This window comes from Borostomias antarcticus, assembly GCF_949987555.1.
Source record: "Borostomias antarcticus genome assembly, chromosome: 4".
NCBI classification, from domain to species: Eukaryota; Metazoa; Chordata; class Actinopteri; order Stomiiformes; family Stomiidae; genus Borostomias; species Borostomias antarcticus.
In genome coordinates, this window is record NC_140237.1 from 11,930,714 (window position 1) to 11,947,735 (window position 17,022).

Sequence of the window (17,022 nt, forward strand, 5' to 3'; positions counted from 1 at the left end):
TTTTGTTACTATGGTGTCTATGCTGCCTACTCTTGATGGTCGTCTCTGTGTGGTGATCCTGCAGGTCCGTTGCTGCATCATGTTTGTGTTCAGGTTCTCCTGGGCCGTCCTGGCCCTGCTGCTGGTGTCCTCTGCCTGGGCCGAGGAGCTCATTGAGGTAGGCCTGCTGAACACACGGTACTGGGGAGCCTTACTGCAACACCTGCTGTAGGACACACAGTCCCGTGCGACCATTTGTACTGCAACACCTGCAATAGGACACTGGCCCACTCCCTATGTCCCCCCTAAACCCTCAAGCCCTGAACCCTCACAGACTTAATCGACGTCACCTGGTAAAGTGATTGAGTGCGAGAGTCTGCAAGGGCTCGAAATGGTATAAAGAGGAATGGCACAGCACTTTGCGACATATCACGTCATATTGACAACGTTTGGAACTTTTATGTTTTGAACTTTCCTGAAGCCTACATGTAAAATCACTTTTGGGCAACAATAGAGCCCCTTTAGTTTACATTAATACCAGCTTCCACAACCATTTTACCAATAAACCATTTCTGTTCATCTTGTTGAAATGATTACTGCCTGTGATTATTGTTTGTGATGGATCCAAAAGTATTTTGCTGCACAATTATGACATTTCAACTCCCATTTCTGTTTTGCAATATTTCAATATTCATCATGCTGGGAATCTCAATTCAAAGACCACTGAACTGAGACAGATGAGAAGCAACTAATTTTTTATGTCATATAGCTTTTACCGTAACTGAGGAATAATTGTATTTAAGGAAACAAGAATCCATTTATAACCATATATTTTTTCAGACAAATCAAATTATACAAACCCCTAGAATTTATAACCATGGCCTACATAAAAATATTCAAAAAAGAAAAGAAAAAGGTAACCCCGTGTTTCACATCACAACGCTCTGATCTGTGGGTAATTCCCTCAGGCAAAGTCTGCAGAAATGCAGACCTACGAAAAGGGGAAAAAGAAGCTCTCATGCACTTTATGATTTTACAATGGGACAGTCCTAACTCAGCCCTCACACGCTTAGCAGCAACATGCCTCAAAGTCTGTGAGTCCATGAGGATGGACATTGGGATTGGGCCACTATAGGCTACCTATACCGGGGAGCAATTTGCTGTGAACACCTGCTATAGGACACATACTGTACCGGGGAGCACCTTATACTGCAACACCTGCAGTAGGACACACTGTACCAGGGAACACCTCATACAACAACACCTGGGTCACACATTATACTGGGGACCAACACATGAGGACCAAAACACCTGCTGTGGAACTAATACTGTACTTTGTGGACTCATTTACTCAGTATAAATGTATTAACATATTTTTCTCCTTCTCTCTGTTGTTCCTCTGAAGGAAGGTGAGAAAATAACTATCATCTTCCTCAGCTTACATGTCTGTTCACAACATAACTGATAGTAAGTCCAGCAGTACTGGTGCACGGTAGTGACTGTCTGTCCCCCTGTGCTCCTGATAGAGAATGCTGTGGAGGAGGACACCTCAGAGGAGCTGTCTGTGTCTGAGCTGATAGAGAGAGCCAATAGGGACCGCAGTAAGTCTGACCACCCTCTAACAAGCACTACTCTCATCAACCAGAGTATGTTTGTCCTCTCATAAACACCATTGTGATTGGCTAGACTTACCTTCACTACCCCGCCCAGCCCCTGACCTTGACGAGCTTATCCTGATCAGAGGTGACACTGCATCATCATGTTTATGAGCAGCTAGGTTTGATTCAGCTGTCATTAGCTGTTGGGCTAATTGTTGTTAGTTTCATGACAACGTCCCATTCACATCCCTTAACTACCACATACTGTATAACTGCGTCTAAGTAAGTAAATAGCTTTTTGAAACCTAATCAGCTAGCTAAACAATATTAAGTCAGCTAGTGATCAAGTCACCTGTTCACTGATAGCTCAGCTAGACGTATTATGATACAATAGCAGCCCTTGATCACTTGTTAAGTCCTTTCACATTGCAATCATGGGATAGCGGGCATGCTTCTCAAAGATTCTAGTACTGCATTTGTCCTGTACTCTTGTCATTGTACCTGAGTAAAATGGCTGTACTTTTACTGAGACAGAAAATATAGCTTTTTGTATACAAAGCAGCTTTTGCAATGGGAAAAATTTACTGCTAGCCTAGCACCCCTAGTGGTGGGCTCTGATACATCTTGTGTGACGGACGCATGAACAGATGGACAAAGACAGTGTCCAGGAATTTACATCCAAACACCTTAAACCTTTGTCCTGGTAATTCATCACCTTCCCCCAAGTCCCCTGCAAACCCCAGTTTCAGTCTCCCCTTTGTAAATGTAAAACACCTCAACTCTCCCCCCTTTGTAATTGTAAACACACTCTGCATAGCTCTTCCTCATCTCTTTGTTTAAGTCAGAAGGGCCCCACCTTAGTCTTCCTCGTCCTGATTCAGACCTTTGTTTTCTTTGTTTATCACATGTCTTTACTCTTGGCCACGCCTGCCATTCATGTACAATGCAGTAGCCAATCACATCCTCAAAGCGCCGTACCTGTGTTTTGCTTGAATATAAGACTGGGCATGACAAGCTTTGAATTCACTTCGCTGACTAACCACTCGTTGTTCAGGAAGTCCTTGCGCTCGTATGTTTTTCACAATAAACCAGACTTAACCTTTTGAGCGAATCTTGGTAAATCATTTTTACTAGAACAGTAATTTCCATAACAATTTGGCGACGGGGATGGGATCGGCTGCTGTGAGGTTCGCCTGGAGTGAACAACGAAGGAAGCCAGACGTGCGGAGCAGTAGCGAGCTCTGGAAAATCTTCTCTCTTTGCGCCTATTGCATTGGTTCGGAGAAGTCCGCCTCGTTTGGTTTCACTCGGCTAAACTCACGGTACGTTGAAAAACGAATCCTTTTATGCTTGGTATTTGCCTTGGTTTCGTTTCAGATTGTGTTGTGGGTCTGGCGTATTGTTGAAAGCAAACTCCCCGGGGAAGGTGGTGGCGATAAGGCGTTGTTTTTTAACAGTGGCAGTTTAGGATTGGTGATATTGCATTGTTCTCTGACTTCGTCCTTGTTTAGGCTACCGGGGTTCTCTTCAGAAGAGGTGTAATTTTGGTTTTGGGACTCGCTCCCTTACAGTTGATGTAGACTACAGTTTAGATTGTTTGTCGGCTCGGCTGTAGTTAAGAAGTGAGAGTGCACTTCTAGGATAACGTTTTGGGTTGCTTTAGTTCGATGTTCCAGAATTAGCACAGAAGGGAACCTGTTGAAGTTCGCAGATAGTGCGATTTCCACAGGGTTGAAGTTCGCAGATAGTGCGATTTCCACAGGGTTGAAGTTCGCAGTGAGTGCGATTTCCAAATGGGTTGAAGTTCGCAGTGAGTGCGATTACCAGCTAATCTCCGGAGTGTCTGTTTTTGTCCCCGAACGGGGTTGTGTTGTCTTTGTGTTTGTCTAGCGCTATTTCGCCGGCTCAGTGGGATTTTTGATTGCATTTTTGAGCTTCGGCTCTTGCCTTGTATTGTTTGTTAAGCGCGCCTATTATCCAGGTAGGTATTGTTCACATTTTGTACACTGTTAAATCGTAACTGCTAGATTTCCAGTAGGCTAGCTGGTTGTCTGGGAGACAAAGGAAACAACAACTACTACTCCGCTCTCCCGGTGATCCCGCCCGAGCCAGAGGGACAACAAAGGACCAGTTGCTGGGTGAGTTAATTAGCGGTTTAATGTGTTTTTTTTTCTTTCGAAATTGTATTCTTTCCCGCCGTGAGTTAACCATAAGGTTTCCTTTCATTGCTGTTTTGGGGTTTTAGGCTGCGTCGTGATTATTAGGGATTGTTTCTTTAAATTTCCCCGCGCTGCCAAAGACAACTTCCGGGTCATACATGCAACATTTTGGGAGCACCACTAGGTGTCAATGTAACCCCGGCTAATAACATATGGCTAGAGGATGTAACAGAATTCTACTGCAAACGTCTAGCCTGATGTGATTGTTGCACTGAAGCATATTTCTGCGAGCGTTTGTTGGCAGAATTTCGTTATGTGCTAAAGCATTTTCGATTTCTTACATCCACATCTGACATTTAGTGTTAAATTTTTAGCTAAGATTCGGGCTCAGCTAGAGGTGGTTGAGATGTCTAAGGTTAAGGGAAAAGCCTGTTAATTCTATAGCACCCAACCAGGCTGTTGCTGCCCCCGCCATTAGCCACGCCCCTTCTCTCTACGAGTTAAGCCACCCCTTTCTACGAGGTATTCGTCCGAACAGGTCAGGAAGGAAGAGCCTCCGATTTGGGGTCGAGCGCCACCTGCTGGAGTTCCCTTGAACAACCCATAAGGGAGATTTTAAACTAGCCAAGATAGAGAGTTTTAATTTTTTAAGGTAAATAAACAGGATAAAATAGATGTAGAGCGAACTCAAAAGTCTGACAGGGTTTTGAATAGGTGTTTGATTCAGGAGTTTGTTTCAATAGTCAATGAATGGCCATAAGCTGTTCGTTTTATGCATTTCTACTGTATGAATTTCATTCATATAATGATGTGTTTTTTGAGGAGTTGGCATTAGGCCTTCCCCTCTGCTATTGAACCCAGTCTGTGTTTGAGTTTTATTTTTCAGGTGCTATGGACCCTGGGGGGCAGATCTTTGAAAAGCCTGGATCATGCTTTCCTGGGGACTGCTTGGGACCTGCTGTTTGTCTGTTTAACTGTTGTTTGTTTTGTCTCTTTTTCTGATATGTAGCTTAAGACATAAGGTTAGGGAGGGGGAGTGGGCACCCCTGGACCTAGCCTTAAACAGACGGGGGCGGGGCCGCAAGGTCCCAAAAGGGCACGTTAAAATTGTCTTATAGTGCTAGGGGAGACGACTGAAGGCCCCCGTGTCTGATGAAGTACAGATGTGGGAACATAAGAATGTAACTTGCTGCAGCATTTCACGTCGCGGTATTTGGCAGGGAAATCCCGTTGGAAATCTCGTGGGATTTCAGACGGGTGTTATTTCGTTTTAGTGATGCACCACCGCCAGGTGGCGTCTTTGAGTAGATTTAGCAGGCTGGGCTCAGTGTTTTTCTCCTATAGTCTACGAATGAAGCATCATTAAATTTCACATTCTTTAATTTAAATGCTCTGTTGTAAAGCACTTTGAGCTGAAGGTATCTGAAAGGGGCTATACAAATAACGTTTAATTGTTATTATTACCTTGTTCTCAAACACATGTTTTATCCACCTCGATGTAATTTAATTATTACGAACACCTATAATATATCTAGGCCTACAGTAGCCTATCTATCTCGGTAACTGACGTCGGGTCAAGACGTGGTGTCTGTTAAGTCAAATGCGCAAAATAACAGTAGGCCTATTGTAAATATATTTGTTAGTAAAGATATGGTGAACGTGGGGGTTTTGCGTTTTGTTTCTGGAACGCATTCAACTGGTAGGCTACTCGTAAACCCCGGAAGTAAATTTGAAGACAGGGCACCAGCTAATGTAGCCAAGTCTGAGCGCAGTAGGCTATATGGCTTCAGCACGATACAAAGAAAAAATAAGCTTGATCGGAGGTGTGGATCCATACAAAATTGAAATAGTCGCCATGAGTAAAGATCACTCATTGCCAATCATATCCGGACATTAACTATCTTGTGCATAGCGGCAGGTTTGACAGTGAGACATCAACCGATAATTGTAATAATGCGATTATTGAAATGGTCTTGTGAACGCCTTTATCTGATTTCCAAAATCGGGGTAAGGTCCATAGGACGATTGTGGGTTTTCATTTGCACATAACTATATTTTAATAAAACATTGAAGTCCGCCTGTCAATGACTTTCCCTAAAAGTGTGTTCTGTTGCACCCCCTATTGTTAAATTATAAATGAAAAAAACATACACAATATGTTGTTATTTGAATGATCTTGAATATATATATTCAAGATCATTCAAATAACAAAATATCGTGTATGTTTTTATTTATTTATACCGGCCGCCAGCTGTTCAATGAACGGCTATAGGGAATGCGCAGTTTCGCGCTGGCTACAGCCTATTATATGCACAGTTTCGCGCTATGTAGGCTATTATAAATAGGCCTAAGTATTATTCATTGAGGGAGCTTGGACTCGCTGGGGAATGGTGGAGAGACACAGAGCCTCCCCAGACGCGACATCTCCAGTTGGCTGTGTATTTGAGCTGCCGCCTCAACCGTGCGTAAGAGCAGAGCGCATCATATAGCTACAACTAGTAGCCCATAGCCATTAAAACGGCTTATTGTTTTATTCATATATCAACTAGATAATTCGATAATAATGAGTAGCCTAGTAGGCTATAAAATGAATTCAATAGGGCAAGCCTTAAGTTGTAGCCTAGGCTACAGTACAATCACAAGACGCATAGGCCTAGCCTATCGTAAAAAGCGTTGCGTTCTCATAGGCCTATATTAACTTAGATAATTATTAATTATGCTCAGGTCATAATGTCCGTGGAAAATAATTCCCTCTAAGCAGAATTTGAATTGTATTAAAATAGGCTAAAGTTAAATTTCCACATATTCTGATTCCTTCTAGGTCTATATAAAAAAAAACATTTTTCTAATGTGTAGCCTATAGGCGATGAACAAAACAGCCACAATGTAGCCTGCTTAGCGAGCGAGAGGGCAGTCTACCATAAAGTGTATAACCATAATGTAATATATCTAGACTACATGCATTGTGGTATTTCTTTATATAGCCAAATGTTTCTCAATAAACAGTTAAGTCATCCTCTGAGTCCGAATGTAGGCTAATAGACCGGCAGCTCTAAATGCCTTCACAATCAATGAGACATGGTTGTAAAAATGATGTTTTATTGATGAAAAGGGTAAAACTGGAAAACATGGAGAGTCATTGCATTGATCGATGCAGTCCGCTACCAGCAAACACTGAAAATACAGGTCCTCCAGCGAACCTGGACTAGACTATTGTAACCCCCCCCCCCCAAATTCTTTTATATTCAAATAAACTGGATGAACCGGTTTCCTAGCCCTGGATCGTGGGAGGGGGGTAGCCTGCGTTAGCGGGTGCTTTGCCATGACCGGCCATTGAATTTATGTGTTGCCATTCATTTAAACCACCATCTCATCTAGACTACTTCTGTTGCTGCATTTTTACATTTATGCTTTCATGATTTTAGAGCGCAATAAACATTTTCCAGGATTCCAAAAAGTCCATCCATTCATCCAACTTTGTTCTGAGCGCAGCGCAGGCTGGTATCTACTGTCAAGGCTCACGACTGATGCACTCCCTTAACACGGAGTGTTTCTGGAACGCATTCAACTGGTAGGCTACTTGTAAACCCCGGAAGTAAATTTGAAGACAGGGCACCAGCTAATGTAGCCAAGTCTGAGCGCAGTAGGCTATATGGCTTCAGCACGATACAAAGAAAAAATAAGCTTGATCGACTTGTGGATCCATATAAAATTGACATAGTCGCCATGAGTAAAGATCACTCATTGCCAATCATATCCGGACATTAACTATCTTGTGCATAGATAGCGGCAGGTTTGACAGTGAGTGCCTTCACATGCACAATATACACAATATTTTGTTATTTGAATGATCTTGAATATATATATATTCAAGATCATTCAAATAAGAAAATATCGTGTACGTTTTTATTTATTTATACCGGCCGCGTCGTTCCATGAACGGCTATAGGGAATGCGCAGTTTCGCGCTGGCTACAGCCTATTATATGCACAGTTTCGCGCTACGTAGGCTATTATAAATAAGTATTATTCATTGGGAATAGCTTGGACTCGCTGGGGACTGGTGGAGAGACGCAGAGCCTCCCCAGACGCGACATCCTCCAGTTGGCTGAAGAGCTGCGCGCTCTGGCCTCCAAACAGCCACCGGCTGCGCCCCTCGCAGTGTCCACAGAAGAATACCCCCACCAAAATACCTGCATGGTGAAGACAAGCTGCAGAACTGTCTACCAATGCATGAAGTGCACCTAGCTGTCTGTGAGAGGCTATAGCAGAGGATATGTGCGAAGTGTATTTGAGCTGCCACCTCAACCGTGCGTAAGAGCAGAGCGCATCATATAGCTACAACTAGTAGCCCATAGCCATTAAAACGGCTTATTGTTTTATTCATATATCAACTAGATAATTCGATAATAATGAGTAGCCTAGTAGGCTATAAAATGAATTCAATAGGGCAAGCCTTAAGTTGTAGCCTAGGCTACAGTACAATCACAAGACGCATAGGCCTAGCCTATCGTAAAAAGCGTTGCGTTCTCATAGGCCTATATTAACTTAGATAATTATTAATTATGCTCAGGTCATAATGTCCGTGGAAAATAATTCCCTCTAAGCAGAATTTGAATTGTATTAAAATAGGAAATGATTCCTTCTAGGTCTATATAAAAAAAACATTTTTCTAATGTGTAGCCTATATGAACAAAACAGCCACAATGTAGCCTGCTTAGCGAGCGAGAGGGCAGTCTACCATAAAGTGTATAACCATAATGTAATATATCTAGACTACATGCATTGTGGTATTTCTTTATATAGCCAATTGTTTCTCAATAAACAGTTATGTCATCCTCTGAGTCCGAATGTAGGCTAATAGACCGGCAGCTCTAAATGCCTTCCCAATCAATGAGACATGGTTGTAAAAATGATGTTTTATTGATGAAAAGGGTAAAACTGAAGAGTCATTGCATTGATCGATGCAGTCCGCTACCAGCAAACACTGAAAATACAGGTCCTCCAGCGAACCTGGACTAGACTATTGTAACCCCCCCCCCCCCCCCCCCAAATTCTTTTATATTCAAATAAACGGGATGAACCGGTTTCCTAGCCCTGGATCGTGGGAGGGGGTTAGCCTGCGTTAGCGGGTGCTTTGCCATGACCGGCCATTGAATTTATGTGTTGCCATTCATTTAAACCACCATCTCATCTAGACTACTTCTGTTGCTGCATTTTTACATTTATGCTTTCATGATTTTAGAGCGCAATAAACATTTTCCAGGATTCCAAAAAGTCCATCCATTCATCCAACTTTGTGCTGAGCGCAGCGCAGGCTGGTAGCCTACTGTCAAGGCTCACGACTGATGCACTCCCTTAACACGTCTCTTCCCAGACCATCAAGAGAATTTCAATATGAAAGACCTTGGGATTCCAGGAGTCAAGGCCGTTTCAGATGGGGAGCGACATTCCGCCTGCGTTCTGCTCGGATCAGCGGGGGACGAACGCGTCCTGCGCGCAGCGGGGCAAGCTGACTACAATTCAGCTCTTGTCGCGGGCGGGCGCGCAGCCTAGTTCCATATGAGAACACTCCTCGGTCCAATTCCGTATAGTAGATCAGCCTGTGTACTTTCAACGAATGTATTATTAGACATAATATCATAATAATATATAAAGCCTTCAACGACCTCCTGCTGCCTGCCTGATGGCCTCAGGGCTAAAGAGACCGCGCGATCATTCCTCTAGCTGCTTTGCTGCTAATGCGAGTTCGTCTCCGTTCCTGCCCAAGAAACAGAAGTTGAACTTATAGCATCAAAATAGCTACAGGAATCAACGTTGTAAAGTTAGCTATCTGCTTTTTAGCCACCGACAGCTACCGTTAATATTATGGAAGCTGCTGTCGTGAGCTAACGTGCTATCACGGTCTCATCGTGCAGCTTCACAGCCTGCTATTAGCAGACAGCACTAAAGTTGACAAAATCACACTTGCACATCATTAGAATTCCAACCATTTATATGGGATTTATCATTCAACTAAACATGGAACCTGAATACTACCTGATATTTCAACCTGCTGCCATCAGTGATCGGCGCGTCTGCTTGTTTGAGTCATGAATATCTTACGCAGTTATATTCCATGTAGTGTCCCAAAACTGTTAAATCATTCCCCATGTAGTTCACTATGAGTCGCACTCAATACATCCATGGTAATAGGGAGGGAGTGAGTGAACCATTTCAAACACATCTCTGGTCATCTCCGTTAGCCATCTTACTCGTCGTGATGCCATGTTCCATATGAGAACACTCAGTCAGCCTAATGTATTAAACTTCTACTTGTCCCGACAGTTAACAGATATAGACCCGGCGACAGTTACAGAGATAGAAACTATAAATAGATAGGCTTTGTTCGTAATAATTAAATTACAACCAGACAGAGAACAAGGAGTTTGAGAACGGTAGGCTCATGTGCGAGATGAGCTACAGCAATGGGTCAATGAGTGGTATTACTGCGCCCCTATGGGCAGGCGAGCGGTGGTGCGGAATGACGTAAAGCGCCTGTTAGAATACCGCGGGTCAAGTTACATTCTTATGTTCCCACATCTGTATGAATTAACATACTGCTCTGGTACCGTCTAGTCAGCACTGTGTCGCCGCTAAGGGGTTGGCACTGTGTGGTACGTGGACGACAGTCCACACCTAAGCAGAGGGGCGTTAGAGACGACCTCTGTGAATAGGCAAGGCTGGTGAAAACGGTCAAAGTTCTAATATTCATAGCACAAGTGGAATTAGGATCAGACCGTCGGTTCTGAGCTGGGTGACTAACAATCACTACGGTGTCCGGGATCGCTATCGACTGGGTCACCGGCCGGTCGGGTCGCATATGGCAGTAAGACCTGAGATGGCCGCCGCGCTCGGCTCAATGTACAGTCAGGCCACTACAAGCCAAAAGCGAATGCGTTAGTAAAAGAGTAGTGCTTCTGTGATCGGTGGGCTTTGAAAAGAAGACACCGGGAAGCAGAAGGCTGAGCTCTCATTCCAGGGGAGCCTGGCTTGAGGCCTCGGACGGAACGGGGTCTAGCCCGGGATTGCGCCCTGAATGGGAGGTCCGAAAGACTTAAGCGTAGTGCATAATAGTGGGGGGAAAAGATAAGGGTTGCCAGTGTCTTAATCTGAATGCAGCATCTCATAACCCAATTTATATATATTTTAAATGGTTATGTTAAATATCTCATGTTTATAGTTTGAGGCACATTCATCGGGCCTGAGTGTTTTTTCTGAGTGTTTTTTACAGACAACTGTCGTTCCGGGAGTGATGGGTGAATGCCGAACCAGGAGACGGGCACAGGACCGGAGGTGGAGATGAAGGTTACCGGCCTGTTTCCCTACAGATAAGCGATCTGGGGTTCGTGAGATGCAAAGCCAACGCCACGTCACCAACTCACTGTGAACGACAGATAAGTATGAAACAGAGAAGAGACCATTTTGTCCGAAGCAGTGCCCAAATACTCTGTCCTCAAATGCAGAAGAGGGAGGGTTTTAGATATACAAATTTTAGCTCTACAAATGAAGCTTTGATGGAGTTTTTTTTTGATTAGTTAATTGTAAATGAAGCCAGTTCATTTTAGTGTCATTTTCTTTGCCCCATCTCTATTTTTATCCTGACTTCAGGAAATTTTTGCTTTCACCCTTAGGGGGTGTTGTTTTGTTGAGACGAGAATATGGTTATTTTATTTTCATAAAATCGCGAGAGAAATGCTAGAGCCAAATCCAATTGCCTTGATCATGACTGGGGACTGGGCGTGTTGAAGTCATTCTAACACTGCCCCTGATGTCACTGTAGGGATACTACAGACTGGCTCTAAATGACACTTGAACAGACAACCTGTTTAAGTGTTCCTGACTGAATAACAACATTTTTCCCCAAAGCAGGAGCTTGCGCTTAACCATGTTTCTGAGAATCTCCAACAGACTGCTGATAACCGTTCCTGACCAAGGAGGGGAACCGGGAGACCAGAGGACTCTCCTTTTGCTCTTCTGTTTTGTCTCTGTTTGTCTCTCTCATCTGTGGATCCACAGACGGAGCACTTCATCAGCCTGTACTGGGGGAGCGGGAGCGCCGAGGTGAGCCCTCCAGCAGCACGACCCGGGCCGGCCCTACATGGAGCAGTACAGGGATGGACCGGGTTCAGTTCAAGAGCCTGTACGTGCTGCTGGCGCCCTGACTGTGTGGCGTCCACACAGACACCGTGTCCCATCGCACCTTCACCCTGCTGAACCAGGACAGGGACTCTCTCCTCACCCTCCGAGAGCTCGCTGCAAAAGCTGCGGCTGTCTCTGCTTCCTCCCCTGTGCTTTCTATGCTCTCTGTACCATCCACAGACCCTGACAAGATTCCTCCACTGTCCCTGGCAGACATTTCTGACCTACAAGCATCTGCTCCACCTGCGGAGAAAAAGAAATGAAGGAATAAGTGCACATTTCCACCACCAAACTAACCTGTATCTAGGGCCTAATGACAAACCTGTACTACCTCGTTCATGTTTTCATTATGCTTTCAAACTAGCCCACGGGCCAGATCATGTTTCAAAAAACAGGGGTGGCGGAGGATGTTAACAGATGTCTCCAACAGAGTGAGGACCGCCATTTCCTGAGGCTAAGGAGGGGTTCCTGCATCACATCTCTCCTGGGGATTGGGTCCTGGTCCACGACCACAGACGAAGGAGCTGAAATCGCCGAGGTGGCTCGGGCCGTACCAGTTTCTACTCATCACGCAGACAGTGATCTGAGAGGACTTCGTGGATCCATGCAAGCCATTGCCGACGGGTCCAAGCAGCAGAGGACGGTCCACCAGGGGATCGCCAAGGATGCAGCTGAACCAGAAAGCTCAGAGGCCAAAGCCATGAGCTGCCACAACTGTCCTCTCCTCTGACGAGGAATCGGAGGAAAAATGACCTTGCTGGTCACCTCCTCACAAGATGCACCACACACGCACACACACCTGCACACACTAACATTGAACATAACTGATTTCAAACAACGCGACATTGAAGTTGCGATCTAGAAGAGAAGACGCCTTGCATTCCCCAATGACATTCTATTGCCCAAAAGAGAAGTGCCACCTAAATGACTGTTGGGATACACTGTGAACAAGAGTGACCTTGACAGTCACCGCCACACTCTCCTCTCCTCTGATGAGCAATCGGAGACTGACCTTGCCGGTCACCTCCTCACAAGAGTTAATGAACTTTGAAATAATCTGAAAAATATCATATTTGTTTACAAGAGTTGCAATGGTTGAAACATGAGTTGATAAATAAGTTTGGGTTTTTCCTCTAAATTGACCAAGAGGTTTTTTGCCCCTCTTACACTGGTAACCATTTTATCTTTTTTTTGCCTTGTTAAATCAAGTTTTTTTTTTTGGTGAATGGTTGTCCACTCTCAGACTATAAATAGTATATAATCATGTCATCTTTTTTATCTTGTTTCCTGTCAAATTTCTGAAGCAAGGGGTTTTGGTGCGTGATTTTGCACGTTGAAAGAAAATAATTAAAAAAAAAAAAAAAAAAAAAAAAGAGATTTTTTTTTTATTTTTTTTTTGCTCCACCTAGTGGAGAGATTATTTCCTTTCCACATGTATAGCATAGCTGACTGTTTACACTGTGTTTGGATTTTATATTTTATTTTTGTGTGCCTGTTCAGGCACAAATGAGGGATTGTCCAGGAATTTACATCCAAACACCTTAAACCTTTGTCCTGGTAATTCATCACCTTCCCCCAAGTCCCCTGCAAACCCCAGTTTCAGTCTCCCCTTTGTAAATGTAAAACACCTCAACTCTCCCCCCTTTGTAATTGTAAACACACTCTGCATAGCTCTTCCTCATCTCTTTGTTTAAGTCAGAAGGGCCCCACCTTAGTCTTCCTCGTCCTGATTCAGACCTTTGTTTTCTTTGTTTATCACATGTCTTTACTCTTGGCCACGCCTGCCATTCATGTACAATGCAGTAGCCAATCACATCCTCAAAGCGCCGTACCTGTGTTTTGCTTGAATATAAGACTGGGCATGACAAGCTTTGAATTCACTTCGCTGACTAACCACTCGTTGTTCAGGAAGTCCTTGCGCTCGTATGTTTTTCACAATAAACCAGACTTAACCTTTTGAGCGAATCTTGGTAAATCATTTTTACTAGAACAGTAATTTCCATAACAACAGTTTTAATAAACCCCCCTCCCTAGGTGGAGAACAACAAAGAAAACTAACTTAAGACTTGTGTTTCCAACATTTTTGCGACACAAGATAAGAATTGTGTCTACTCACAAAACACTCAAAATACAACACTCAAAAGTTTACATTAAATTTAAATGAAAACTATTTAAAGATGTGGACTGACGAGAAATGTGAAAATGCCTCTTTATTATTCCCTCAACTCTTGATGTCCTCCCCTCTAGCCTTTGACCTTGATGACCCTATCCTAGTGGAAGGTGACATCGTTGTGGACTCTGAGGCTGAGAGGAATGCTGACCCCTGTACTTCCCGTGGCTGCATGTGGAAAAAATCGACCAACGGAAAGGTCTATGTTCCCATCTCCATTGCCAGTCACTTCTGTAAGTACACTGCCAAGTGTACTCTCAGTGTAGGGGCTAGGGGACAGGTTAGCTAGCGCTAGTCTCTAGCCTTTATGTCCTGCCCCAATGTCAAGTTCCTTTTCTCCTATTTCTTGGCGAGATATGTGAGGTTCCTCCTCTTACTGTTTCGTCCATGTTCCTCACTTCTCCTCCTTTGTCCCACCTTCCCCCTTCCTCCACCTCCCTGCTCATCCCTCAGCCTCCAGAGAGAAGTCCATCATTCAGCGTGGTCTGGACTCCTTCTCCTCCTTCTCCTGCATCCGCTTCAGACCCAAACGCAGCGGTGACAGGGACTACATAAGCATTGAGTCCAAGGACGGGTACACGCTCTTCTCCTAAGACGTAGCCTGCTAAAATAAACCCATACAGACTCAAGAAACTTGACACTGTCAGAGCCTTGGTCTCCTGCATGTCTCAACTCACTTCAAGCCTAAGCATTCATTTCTCACAGTAAACTATAAAAACATTTACAAATCCATTTCTCCTCTCTCTCTCTCTCTCTCTCTCTCTCACACACACACATACACACACACACACACACACACACACACACACACTCTCTCTCTCTTCTCCCTCTATCTCACTCCATCCATGTGCTGCAGGTGCTTCTCATCTATTGGCCGTCGTGGACGTAAGCAGGTATTGTCCTTGGCCCGCCATGGCTGTCTGTACCACGGCACGGTCCAGCACGAGCTGCTGCACGCCCTGGGCTTCAACCACGAACAGACCCGCTCCGACAGAGACAAACACATCAAGGTTCTGCTGGAGAATGTTGAGTCTGGTGAGTGCCCCAAGGGGGTCAAACCACAGTCTCTATCACTAGACCAAAAATATATTTGTATGGTGGTCTGAGGTGCAACATTCAGGTTCATGTAGAATTACCTCGTCATAAATGTCTGGCTCCAAATGTCCCCCATTACACATTGAACAACCCTTTTAGCAAACCTGTGGACGTTCACTGGCTAATACAGTGTGTAAAATGTAATGTAGCTGTGTTTATCTCCCATGTCATGCTTTGTTTTTTGCTTTATTTTTTTTATGGTGTTAAAAATGTATATTGTTTCATGGCGGTTTTTATTGTATGTCTCTACTACTGTATAAACTGTATACTGTTGCTTGTTTTCATATTCGGTTGCTTGTTTTCACAGGAAATGAGACCCAGGTCTCAATAAACTACCATGTATAAATAAAAGATTAATAATGTAGCATGATCCACTGTATTGGTCACCTCTTCTCCTCTATCTGTTAGGGATGGAACACAACTTCAGGAAGAAAAGCACCCTGAATCAGGGCACTCCCTACGACTACAACTCTGTCATGCAGTACCACAAGTCAGTACCACTCCTTCATTTGTCTATCACAGGTAGTACACAATCACAGGTAGTACACTAGCCTAGACATCAGTCTGTTTGAGAAAGACAGGTGGCGCACTAAACTTTTAGACTGTTTACGAAATGATTCTGTCACTGAAAGTCCTCTTCCTAGGACCAGGCATACTCTCTGTTAGGAGGACTACCCCTCACCCCCACCCCAGGTGACAGTCTGCCTCTGCCTCTGTGTCTCCAGGTTTGCCTTCTCCAAGAACAAGCAGCCCACCATGGTGCCCATCCCTAACAGCAATGTGTCTTTTGGCCAGGCCAAACAGATGAGCAAGAACGACATTGCCAGGCTCACCACACTCTACAAATGCTGTGAGTTTATCTAAAACGTAGCACTGCTACAACTGAGTTAATCTGCTGCTACAGCAGTTACTCTGCCAGGTTTACTACAGTAGCCTACAACACAATTACTCTGCTAGCTTTACTGCAACATAGTTACTCTGCTAACTTTACTACAACACAGTTACTCTGCTAACTTTACCACAACACAGTTAGTCTGCTAACTTTACTACAACATTTACTCTGCTAGCTTTACTGCAACACAGTTACTCTGCTAACTTTACCACAACACAGTTAGTCTGCTAACTTTACTACAAAACAGTTACTCTGCTAACTTTACTACAACAGTTACTCTGCTAGCTTTACTACAACAGTTACTCTGCTAACTTTACTACAAAACAGTTACTCTGCTAACTTTACTACAACAGTTACTCTGCTAACTTTACTACAACACAGTTACTCTGCTAGCTTTACTACAAAACAGTTACTCTGCTAACTTTACTACAACAGTTACTCTGCTAGCTTTACTAAAACACAGTTACTCTGCTGCTACAGCAGTTACTCTGCTAGCTTTACTACAACAGTTACTCTGCTAGCTTTACTACAATACCGTTACTCTGCTAGCTTTACTACAACATGGTTACTCTGCTAGTACTGCTATGACAGTAACTCTCACTCAACTCTGTCAATTAAATTAAATTCAATAACCTTTATTTAAACTCGAAGGACACTGAGTTTGCCCTCATAGACAACGAGTAAGAAATAGTGCATAAAACAAGAATGAGAATAATAAGACAAATGTCATCCTGTGGTTGATATACTGTAGCATAACTGTGTGTGTGTGTGTGTGTGTGTGTGTGTGTGTTACTCTGTTAACTTTACCACAACACAGTTAGTCTGCTAACTTTACTACAAAACAGTTACTCTGCTAACTTTACTACAACAGTTACTCTGCTAGCTTTACTACAACAGTTACTCTGCTAACTTTACTACAAAACAGTTACTCAACTAAATTTACTACAAC

General features: G+C 43.8%; 1 protein-coding gene across 1 annotated transcript; it reads left to right on the forward strand.

Annotated features, from left to right (window-relative positions):
• Positions 1–10: 10 nt before the first annotated feature.
• Positions 11–16,045, forward strand: LOC311308371 (hatching enzyme 1.2-like; the record flags this gene model as incomplete). The annotated part of the gene is made up of 8 exons (XM_084437331.1): positions 11–157; positions 1,385–1,388; positions 1,506–1,580; positions 14,164–14,319; positions 14,540–14,660; positions 14,943–15,121; positions 15,590–15,671; positions 15,907–16,045. 8 exons carry the CDS (start codon positions 11–13, stop codon positions 16,043–16,045), a joined length of 903 nt encoding a protein of 300 aa, XP_084293457.1.
• Positions 16,046–17,022: the final 977 nt, after the last annotated feature.